This window comes from Cucurbita moschata, unplaced genomic scaffold, assembly GCF_002738365.1.
Source record: "Cucurbita moschata cultivar Rifu unplaced genomic scaffold, Cmos_1.0 Cmo_Scf00027, whole genome shotgun sequence".
Taxonomy (NCBI): Eukaryota; Viridiplantae; Streptophyta; class Magnoliopsida; order Cucurbitales; family Cucurbitaceae; genus Cucurbita; species Cucurbita moschata.
Genome location: NW_019268543.1, coordinates 2,539,696 through 2,551,534, shown reverse-complemented (window position 1 = coordinate 2,551,534; position 11,839 = coordinate 2,539,696). Strand labels below are relative to the sequence as shown.

Genomic DNA, 11,839 nt, shown 5'->3' with positions numbered 1-11,839 from the left:
ATTTAATAATTTATTTATATAATTATAATATATTTAATTATGTTTTTCTCCTATTTATTTATTTTTTATAGCTTAATTTTAGTTTTTAATATAATCATATAATTCAAAATTCAAGCTTTCTCTACTTTTTACCATTTTTATTTATATAAATTTAATTTTAATAAGCTTTATATTATTGCAATAAAGTCATATATATCTTAATTTCAATCTTTTGACATTTTATATAATAATTCATATATACTCACTAAAAAAAATAGTTGACCATTTTATTTTTTTAATAATAATAATATAAATAATAACAAATTTGAATCTTACCATTTTTTTAAAATGACGTGTTTTATGTCAATTGAGCTATAATTGAGCTGTACTCGTATTTGTGATGAAGTTTTAATTTAAGTTTATTAATTTGATTAAAATAATTACTTTTATCGGGTCTTAATCGACTTGCTAGATCTATGTGTATTTTTACCAACTGTCACAACTTGATTATCGATAAAGTCTAATCATAAATTGAATCGAACTGGGGAATCGTGAAAGGATGATTGGTGTAACGTTTTAGTGCTAAATGGGATGAAGGTCAAAGCCAAAAGACATCCTTAAAAAAGCCTTCAATCACGCTCATTATTGCATGTGCAAAAGAAGTTAGTGGCACAATTATCATAGCTATAAATATGACTCCAAATCTTCATTCAAATTAAATTTAAATTTTTTAGAGTTTGAAAATAAAAATGGAAGAAATTTCGAGGACTAATATAAATATTTTAAAATTTTAGGGACCAAAATAAAATTCCGTTTGGATCTAACTTTCTCAATTTATTTAATTTTCATATAAATTTAGATCGTGTTTTGATATAAATTTGTTGATGACATTAATGGAAATGTCATTATTTTGTCTATATATATATATATATTATATTATATTATATAGTCCCACATGCACATGACCCATATGAGAACCACATTATTTGCTATATTTGACTAAGCTTTATATATATCTTTTTTTATGGAATCTCGATCTACCTTGATCATTGTTATTTTATGTGAATTCACGAGCATATTGGGTATTGAATTGGAAGTTTAGAGTTTGATTAGAACTAAAATTTAATTTTTATATGATAGATCGTTTAATTTTAAGAAGTTTTAAACATGTTAGAACATAAAATTAAAAGTTTAGGGGCCTGATGCACCAAGAGATTAAGCAATACAATGATAATACACCTTCTCATTTTCAAATCTCGAGTCAGGACATTAGTGCATTAGTCAAGCCATTGACCAAGGGATTTGGTAGCTACAGAGGCGGAGGTGCTGCTAGCAAGTTGGCAGCGAGTGCAAGTAGCTGGACCTGATGAATGCATAGGAAGTATAGCTGGCACAGAAGAAGCCGGAGCTATGATTCTTGGAACTTTCTACCTCAACGACGTCACCTTCTTCTCCTACCGTTACTTTAAAATCATCTTCCAATCAGAATTGCCGATAAATGCCCGAAAAAAGAGAGATTGCAGTGAATATTCGAGAAAAAGACGAGCTTTGATGCAGACAACTGAGAAATGAATTGGCAGTTGCTGTCCTAAGGTGGATTAATCCGTTTGTCTTTTGTCGTCTTTTGAGCCACCAGTTGGATTTTTGCAGCTATTTTCAAATGTATAGATTATTGCAATAATGAAAAGAACAATTCATTAATAAATTATGTAAAATTTAACCTTTTTTTTTCCAATATATTTTCTACAATTTGGTTAATCTATGAACTGCAAGTCGAATTCATTCCTCAACCTAATTTTCCTTGATCGAAACTCGTTAGGAATTCGCTATCTTCTTTAAGAATGGTTTCTGGCAGACAAGCAGCCTCTTGTCCATGTTGCTATCGCTCTCGATAACTCGAGCATCCCATTTCAGCTGCGTCGTTAACATTCTTGCCGATTCGATGAGGTTCGTGGTGTCGTGTATTATCACCCAACCCTGTAGTTCATCATAAACAATCACATTATCATAACATTGAAAGAACCAGCCAGCATTTGATTTAACATGGTGATTGGATTCAATGAAGAAATTCAGGAGACCACAATGTTGATTACTTGAATCTCTGTTGCATCAATGGCTTACCTTTACCTTTAACATTAATGCATTTATTATTTCATGAGCATTTAAGATTAGCTGCTTAAAGCTTATAGTTTACGGCACATAAAACCACAGACAAGATCTGATATGATTATGAAAATTTGGGATATCTTATTAGGTCACTTGCAAGGACCCACCTAAACCACGAACAAAACTGGAGTAATTATAGTTGTGTCTATGTATGATAATTATATGTAGAATGATTACCTCAGGACGAAGTAACCGATCGATCTCGGATAACAGATCAAGCATACTGCAACGATGTCGTAAAGCTTCAAGGGATAAAATACCGTCTGCGTGCACCATATCGTATGTTCTTGGATATGTAGGGAATGCTTCACACCTGAAAGGGAAGAGAATAAATTCATAAACAGGAAGGAACAGGTAGACTGTATTCGAATTATACGGTGTACTCGACATTCAAAGTAATAGTAGTACCAATCGTGTAATACACCAAGAAAGCCTCTGTCGACGATCAATGGAAGGTGATTAGATCCAGTTGTTGGAACTGCATTCATGACCCATACATCCTTGCCAGATTCCAACAGGGCTGAATTAAATCCTCCAAACTGAGCATTCATGTCTAGCACATTACGCAGCATGTTATATGGGGGCGTAGGATCGTCATCGCCGGGTCTCTTCGGGTGATCTGAGAATATCAGTGGCGACATAAGAGGCCAATAATCATTGACGGCCATTTTCCATTTCATGGAATCTTCAGCAAAATCTTCCCGTTGTACTCCTGAGAAAAAACTTAAACTTCGTAAACAAGTAAAGACGTCCAGTGATGAAGAAATTCATCCTTAGTACACCATGATTACCATAAACAGCAAGTTTACTCTTGTTTAAGTTAGCTCTAGAAGGCCATGTCCTCTGTTCAACAGGAAACCACCTAGAGCTTTTTGTTCCACCAATGCAGTTTTCGAGAGGACGATAATATGGAGATTCGACATAATGGCCTTTACTACATAGTGGAGGACCCGAACGAGGCTTCCTAAAATTGCAAGCAGCGTATCGCAAAAGATCAGGATAACTTGTCTATAGAAAAATTTAACGACCACCAATAGAAATTTCCATAAACGGCGGTACCTCGAATGATAACAGCTTGATTTGCTAGTTTTTTTCCATACCACAGTTTTGTCTAGTTGGGACAGCATTTCCCAGCAGAGGCTCTCGGTAAAATCACGAACAGCGTTCCACTTTTTCAGATTGGTTTTGTTGTGAAGGAAGCTCTGAGCATCGGCAATTGGTGACGTCCAAACAAAATATCCGCCGGGCCTTAAGACTCTGTCGACTTCAGTTAAATAGATACCATCTGTACCAAGTGATCAATTGATATATTCAATGAAGCCCTATTGAGAATCGTGTTCTAGTCAAAATCAAGGCTCTAAAACTAAAGAATTACGCGTCCCATGCCCGTAACACACAGTTTTTGCATAAACAATATCATGAGAAGTATTAAGTTTTGACTGATACCTTTTAGGTCCCAATCGATACCACATTGCGCACAATGAACCATATCAAAGGAGAAAGATGGATATGGCAACTGTTTTGAAGCAAAAGTACTTAGCATTGCAGGAAGACCTCGCTCGAGCGTTAGTTGAACTTGACTGCCAGATGTTTCATAATTTGCTACGCACATGGTCAAAAGCTGTTTCGAAAAGAGATGAGCTCCAAAGCTACCATAGCCACATCCAATATCAAGAATAGTTCTTATCTGCAAAATTTTCAGGATCAGCACGTCGACCATGATATTGGACAGGTGAACGGACTAATGATCTGAGCTAAGCTTGCTAGCTCTAATGTACATTTACTTACTCCAGCTTGTATGAAATTAGATACATTTCTCAGCCCAATCATCCCTGCAATTTGGTGGGAGTAATCTTCGATCCCTTCAAACATCGAAGAATCAGAACGGAACGATATCTGCTCTTCCTCCATCATCATCATCCTGTAAACACAAAACTATTGTTCATATTCAGACAGTCATCACATCAACTAAAGAGACAAGAATAGCTAATCTACAGACCAACCTCTTGGTCATGCTTCCTGAAGAGAGGACTTCGTCAGCAGTCATTTTTACGTTCGCAAACCAGATAACATCTCTTCCAATGGGCCATCTAAGAGGAACCCTGTACTTCACAGGAGGTGGTACAATGCAATTTTGCTTTGGTTCTAGCTCACAAGAACGATCGGCATATCCTGAGTCAGGGTTTTCTCGAGCACTAAAACAAGGAACATGGTTTTCAAAATCTTGGGAACAAAACTCCAATTCTCTTAACCTTGAAGGACCAAGAGCAAGCTCCCCAATCTCAGAAAGGTATAAAACAACCTGTTCTTGAATTTTATCGTAACTACGAGCTGCGTGAAGTCTGGATGACGTCGAAATAGATACAGACCACCAAAACAATCCAAAGAAGATTACAATAACAATCAACGGTATGCTGAAGCTCAACATTTGCTTAGCTAACTTGTGCTGATTTCTTAGAGTTCCCAATACGAACGAATCAGACAAGAACCTAAACATTTCATCACTTTCATATGAAGAACACTTCGCATCAAAATCTCCCTTCTCAGTTCCATTTAAGTCACGGCTACCCTCACAGATCCTTGTCCCAGAAACACCTCGGTGCAAGGGCTTCAACATTCTCAACCCGAAAACTTCGGAAACCAAATGAAAAACAACATAATCACTAAAAATTCCTCAGATAAACAGCTTAGAACTAAGAAATATATCTAAAAGTTTCCGATGCTATTAATTCATACGCCATAACGTTTACGAATGCGAGAAGCTAAATCGAAAAGAAAGATCCATGCCAGCGGAAGAAAGAGCAATTCTCAATAAGCAAACAATCTATCCGATGATAATCGAATCAAATACGAAACACAGTGGAAAAAAGAGGAAAACAAGACGAAATCAACATACCTGGAAGAGTGAAAAGAACAAAAAAACTCAGAAATTAGGGAGCGACTATGAACGGATTGATTTGATTACAGCTTCAAGTTCTTGATTCAGAAATGAGTATGAAAGGGTTCGATTGAGTAGAAGAGTAGAGTAAAACGAGGAGATTCTGCACAGATCCAGCTTCTGCTCATAAATTTGTATTTTATATATCCTTAGGACGATGAATCCACATGCAATTGAATATATATATATATATATATATATCACGTAATGAATGAGAGAAGAACTTCTTAATTCACCCGCCTCCACATTATTTCCCGAAATTCTATAAATTTTCACTTCAATTTATGATTGCGTTCATAAATCCCTCTACTTAATTTTATGAGTTGGAAATTAATGAACAAATTTATGACAAAAAAACAAAAATCAACTGTTGTAAAAAAAAATAATAATAATAATAATAATAAATCAATTTTGTAAAAATTATTTGATAATTTTGTAAGAAAAACAATCTTATAAAAAATGTTAATCCATCAAAGTTTGATAAGAACAAAAAAAAAAAAGTTAAAAAATATATAAATATGAAAAAATAAAATTGATATATATTTTTTTAAAGGTTAAATTTATAAGAAAAAAAGAAAATAGAAGAATAATTATTAACAAATTAATAAATAATCTGTATTTACGAAAATAATAAATTTAAAAATGCGAGTGACGTGTCGGTACTACGGCCCGCCGACAGGAAAGAATCCCCGAATGGTGGACCCCAACACAAAATGTTTTTTTTTTCTTTTCCTCCTGTGGCCGCTTTCCCTTGAATGATTAATTTTAAAGTTATGTTTTTTAAAAGCAAAATAAATAAATAAATATATATATATTTTTTATCGGTAGATTATGAAATCTCACATCGATCTGAAAATAAGAATAAAACATTTATTATATAAAATTTTATTTCTATCAAAATTATTTTAAAACTGTGAGCATGAATACAATGCGTAATAAGTCAAACAGAATAATATATACTAATAATGTAACTATTAAACGTTTATACATATATATATATATATATTTTTCCGGGCCGAAAAAATCTCACATCCATCTAAAAACAGGAATAAAACATTTATTATATAAAAATTTATTTCAGCATTACAAACATACGTAATAAGTCAAATAGAATAATATATACACCCTAAACCCAAAAAATAATAATAATAATAATAATAATATATATATATATATATATATATATATATATATATTTGCGCTTAACCTACTAGTTTTATATGGTCACTTTATCCGATATATATATATTAGCAATAATAATAATAAATAAATGAGTCTTGTTTAAATTTAATACACTAATTTTTTTTAATATTTATATAATAAAATTTGAAAACAATACATTAAATTTAAATGTTCCTCCTCATGGGGTTCAATGTATATAGTCCCAAATTCAATTCAGTCACGCTCATCAATCCATGTGAAGGGTTCGTATGATGAAAATCCAAATATTTGAATTATTATTTTTTACTTTATATTTCAAAAAAATTATAAAGTTTAAATTATTTAATTATTTCTATTTCGTGACATATGGTAAAGGGCATCTAAGCATTTACTTGCTTGCTGCATCCATAGTAATGCCTAACTGTCAAGTGGTCCCTTTATGCCCCGATTTAATAATGCTCTAAATTTTGATTCGTTCAATAAAATAATAAATCTCGTATATTTGCATTCATATCATGAATTTACGTTATAAAAAGACGTTTGTAAATAAACAAAATTTAATACATTGAGTATATATTTAATATATCAATATTTGTTAGAGGTGGACTTGGGATCTTACAAATGGTATAAAAGCCAGACATGAGGGAGTGCCAACGAGGACGCTGGCCCCCAATGGGGGTGGATTGTGAGATCCCATGTTGGTCGGGAAGTGGAATGAAACATTGTTTATAAGGGGGTGGAAACCTCCCTCTAGCATACGTGTTTTAAAATTGTGAGGCTGATGTTGACCAAAATGGACAATATTTGCTAGAGGTTGACTTGGAGTCTTACAAATTGTACCAGAACCCGACATGAGTCAGTGTGCCAGCAAAGACACTGGCCCCCAATGAGGGTGGACTGTGAGATCCCCGTTGGCAGGAGAGCAGAACGAAGCATTTTTTATAAAGATGTGGAAACATTCCTACAGTATAGTGTTTTAAAATCGTGAGGTTGATGGCGATACATAATGGGTCAAAGTGGATAATATTTGTTAGCGGTGGACTTGAGTTCTTACACGAACCATCATAAGGGTTAGTTTAAATTGAGGAGAAGATAGGAAGAAAAAATCTCAAAATTAAAATAAATAAAAAAAAAAACTTTAAATATGTTAATAATAATAATAATCATTGATATTGGGTCGGCCCACTAGGAAAAAGTTGGGCCAAGGCCCATTTTGAAATCGGTTCCCCACTCTCCTTTCGCTTGTCTCTCTCCCTACTTTTTCTTCGCAATTTACAGGAGCTCATGTCATATCCATGGCTTCCACAACTATGGTTGCTTCCCCTTCCAACGACAGTCTTCGCATGAACACTCTGCCGATCATAGATCTCCGTCGCCTCTCCCAATCCGACCTCTATTGTCTTTCTCGTTTCTTCTCCTCATCTTCTTCTTCAACCTCCCAATCCAACAGCGACGACGACGTTCTAATCCCCAAAATTGATCGATCTGTCTTCAACGAGTCCGCCGGTAGCCGAAAACAAACCTATTCTCGCCTCCGTTTAGCCCCTCGCAAGCCCCAAATTTCTTCCTCCTCGTCCTCCTCCACATTTCGGTCCCAATCCTCCCACCGCCTAGATGTAGGCAGCGCTCAGATTGTTACTCGCTTGAAGCAACTCTTCGTTGGAGATTCTCATTGTGCCGTCAACGACAGCTACGGCGACGGAGATGAGGACCTGGTCCTTGTTAACCACATTTACGACGAATCAGTACCTGATTCTTCCTACGCCATTTTCCAGAGTATTCCTGTTGATATTATCGATAGCAGTTATGGTCCGATTAAGCGGCGGAGAGGGCGACCGCGGAAGGACAGCAATCGGTTTGCTCAGCGTAATGGAAATGCCGCTCCGAACTCCAAAAGCGGCTGTGAAAAACGGGCGGCGGCGGAGGAGGAGGAGATCGTAATGGTAATGCTGTGAACCTGGCCTCTTCGATCGACCTGTAAATGTAAGATAAATTATTATCGTTCGTTCTTTAAATTTGATTGATTATTTTTCTTACTTTATTTATATATATATATTTAAAAAAAAAAAGAAAAAAAAAAATATTCATCATTTATTTAGGTTTTTCAATTTTTTTAATAAATAAGTACAGTCTTATTTATTAAACTAAATTTAATTAATAATCTATTACGTGATTAAATAAAACTTGAATTAATAGTTAGTTATCTTCTTTAAATGTCTAGCAGCATAGTAATTCTAAATATCAGTTCTTGAATTGTCATTTTCTTTTTCATGCATTTATTTTCTTATTTATTTTATATTGATATACATGCTGAGCCTCTTTGGATCTGAATTTATATATTTTGATAATATTTGTTTGCAGAATCTCCGACTTATTTTTTCATTTTTTACTTGTTAGTTCACTGAATTTTGTCATTGATGTTAAACTTCCTCGAGATTGAGCATTAGAATCTCGAGCTATATATATATATATATATGTACATATACACGATCCTCATCTTGTATCTTCACAAACTAGGAACTATGAGATCACTCCTTTCATTCTTGGGTGAGAGATCGTACCATTAGGATACCGTGCTATAGGAATTGTCACAGACCAAGAACTATAAGATCACCCCTTTCATTCTGGATGTTGGAGGGATCGTATCATTAGGATACTATGCTATAGGAATTGTCAAGACCAGGAACTATGAGGTCGCACCTTTCATTCTGGGGATCGTGCCATTAGGATAACATGCTATAGGAATTGTCACAGACCAAGAACTACGAGATCACTCCTTTCATTTTGAGGTGACAGAGGAATCGTACCATCAGGATACCATGCCGATAGGAATGTGAAGTTGTACATTTCAAAATCAAATATAACTCACCATTATCAACCATCCAATCCTATATAAGTTTTCTTGGTAATCAAATATTGGAAAGTTTTCTTGGTAATCAAATATTGGAGAGGTAGATTGTTGCATTCTAAAATTAGTTAAAGTAGGTGGAAGCCAGCCTAGACACTAAAAATTATAAAATATTAATAACAAATTAATTAACAAAGGTAGTTCCATTAAAAGTTACTCTTTTTCTTAAAGAAGAAGAAAAAGAGGGGAAGGTCAGGTAATAGAGTCAAAGAGCGGAAGGTCAGATAATAGAGTCAAGGGTTGAGCTCGAAGCTGCTTGACCAATTGAAATGTAGAGGGTGAGGGTTGGGCCTAGAGGCAATGCTTAAGGTAGGTAACATTTGTAACATCTTGGGGTAAATAATCAATTATGTCACTCTACCACTAGATATTAAGACGTTTAGAGAGAGTGTCCTAAATGTGGAGAGTGCGTGCGGTAGCTGCCCTCGGTTTCTCCAAGTTTCTGTGATTTTTAGTTAGAGCGAGTGTGAACTGTGTACCATTTGTCGCTTTATGCTAAGTGTCGGCATCATCATGTAATGTGGGGCTGAATGTTTGCACACACGGACGTCTTGGAGACGCACTTTAATGGAGGAACTAAGGCTATCTTCATTTAAGCTTTAAAAACGAAAATTTAGCTCAAAGAAATCCCAACAAACAAACACCTTTGCAATGGACATGTGAAGCCGAATCTTATAAGTATTTTGTTTTCTATCTTCTGTTTTTCCTTTTTAAATCAAGCTTAGAATCGCTACTTTTACTTTTACTTATAGCTTTCTTGCTTTATAACCTACTTTTTGAACATGTTTTTAAAAATCAATTTTGAAAACTTGATTTTGGTTTTGAAAATAGATGTGTTCTTAAGAAGAAGGAAACCTTTTTTAAAAAAATTGTGTGGAAACAAGCATAATATTGGCCAAATTATTCCCACTTTAGAAAATTAGACTAGACGTGAACTTTAATGGGCATTCTGAGAAATTGATGCGTGAGAATAAGATATATGTGTTTGATGTTGGAAGGTGTTTCTCCACTAGTATCTGTGATAAGATTATATCCAATTGCTTATATCAGTTAAAATAGATTCTATTCACTTTGAAGCGTGAAAAAAAAGGAATAAGTGGAGTAAAGTAGTCTATAATTTAACAATCAATTAACCTTTTGTTCTTCAATAAAGTTAATTTTTTTTACCCAAAGATAATTGGAACTTAAAAAAGTACTCTACAGCTAAAAGTCCCCGGCAGCTCCCAAGAAGGAGCACGGATTCGGGTTCTCCATCCCTCCGCGAGGTCCTTCGGACGATGGCAAGTTGAGTGGGAGTGCCATTTCCTACATAATACACAAAGACAATTACCCACAAAACATCTTACCCTTAATAGGAAAGAAAGAAAAAGAAAGAGGCTTTCCTTACAAGAACAAACATAAATTATAATAAAATATGGGATGAAGATTTGTTGCTAACTCGTTTGGACAATACTATTTTTGTGGATACCGATTCTTTTACTTATATTGGATGCTTGTTTGGTTGGGTTTAGATGTTTTCTTTTTGAGTCAGTTTAGTATTTCCCACACTAAAGCTTTCTCTGGTGTCTAGGTCCAACAATTTTCTATCGAAACATCATACATTTTACTCTGTTCATCACAAAAACTAATAATTCCAAAGTACTATGTTGGATTTGGTTGCTCACTTTTCTTAACTGGAAAAGGTTGGTTACAGAGGAAGAATGTTCAAATTGAAAGTTCATGTTAGGAAAATTTCAAAAGAATTCAGCTTTGAGTATTAAACTCATGATTTATTGTATATTATAAGAATACCTCTACACATCAAGACACCCAACAACATTTTCCTTATATATCTATTAGGTTCATTTTCCTTATATATGTCCTTATAGGGTATTACGGTATGATATTGTCCACTTTGAGCATAAGCTCTCGTATGTTTAAGGTTATCCCAAAATGCCTCATTCCAATGAAGATGTATTCTTTATTTATAAACCCATGATTATCCCCTTAATTAGCCAAATGTGAGACTCTCTACCAACCATCTTCAACAATCCTCCCTGAACTAAGTACACCATAGACTCTCGACTCCTTTCTCTAGAGCCCCCGAACAAAGTACATTATAGAGTCTCTCCTAAGACCTATGGAGCCCTCAAATAACCTCCCCTTAATTGAGACTCGACTCTTTTCTCTGGAGCCCTTGAACAAAGTACACCATTTGTCCGACACTTGAGTCATTTTTTTACTTCACTTTTGAAGCTCGCAACTTCTTTGTTTGGCATTTGAGGATTTTATAGAGATGACTAAGTTAAGGACATGACTCTAAACAATGATATAATATTGTCCACTTTGAGCATAAGCTCTCGTGACTTTGTTGTTGTTTTCCCCAAAAGACCTCATATCAATGGAGATGTATTTCTTTCTTATAAACTCGTGATCATCCCCTTAATTAGTCGATGTGGGACTCCCCACCAACAATTCTCAACACATTCACTCTTGAGTAAGTTTGTAAGGATGCTTCGTAGACAAGAGACGAAGTTGTTTAAGATTCGCTTGTGACAACAGGACCCGCTACTACTAAATCCTAATGTGAGGAACGTAACTCTGCGAGATTATCGATAGGTCTTCTTTTACTTGATTGGAGCCTCTACTTTAGTTAGGCTTTTTTTTTTTTTTTTTTTTTTTTTTTTTTTTTTTTTTTTTTTTTTTTT

General features: G+C 34.6%; 2 protein-coding genes across 3 annotated transcripts in view; one reads left to right on the top strand and one right to left on the bottom strand.

The window, feature by feature from the left end:
- Positions 1-1,200: 1,200 nt before the first annotated feature.
- Positions 1,201-5,427, bottom strand: LOC111462579 (probable pectin methyltransferase QUA2). Of its 2 annotated transcripts, XM_023106195.1 has the most exons (10): positions 5,042-5,427; positions 4,149-4,776; positions 3,934-4,066; positions 3,592-3,832; positions 3,205-3,430; positions 2,937-3,109; positions 2,554-2,857; positions 2,323-2,458; positions 1,769-1,956; positions 1,201-1,479 (listed from the first exon to the last, which is right to left on the bottom strand). In XM_023106195.1, the coding sequence occupies exons 2-9, from the start codon at positions 4,760-4,762 to the stop codon at positions 1,795-1,797; spliced, it is 1,989 nt and encodes a 662-aa protein (XP_022961963.1). In that variant the 5' UTR covers positions 4,763-4,776; positions 5,042-5,427; the 3' UTR covers positions 1,201-1,479; positions 1,769-1,794. The 2 variants fall into 2 exon arrangements, with proteins under 2 accessions (XP_022961963.1, XP_022961962.1); XM_023106194.1 differs by lacking the exon at positions 1,201-1,479 and having other exon boundaries at positions 1,602-1,956.
- A 2,053-nt stretch (positions 5,428-7,480) lies between these two features.
- LOC111462590 (methyl-CpG-binding domain-containing protein 8-like) overlaps positions 7,481-11,839 on the top strand; it is a 5,151-nt gene continuing 792 nt past the window's right edge. The window contains exon 1 of the mRNA XM_023106214.1: positions 7,481-8,227. Within this exon, the coding sequence (XP_022961982.1) occupies positions 7,540-8,199 (660 nt within the window). The 5' untranslated portion in view covers positions 7,481-7,539 and the 3' untranslated portion in view covers positions 8,200-8,227. The remainder of the gene's footprint in view (positions 8,228-11,839) is intronic.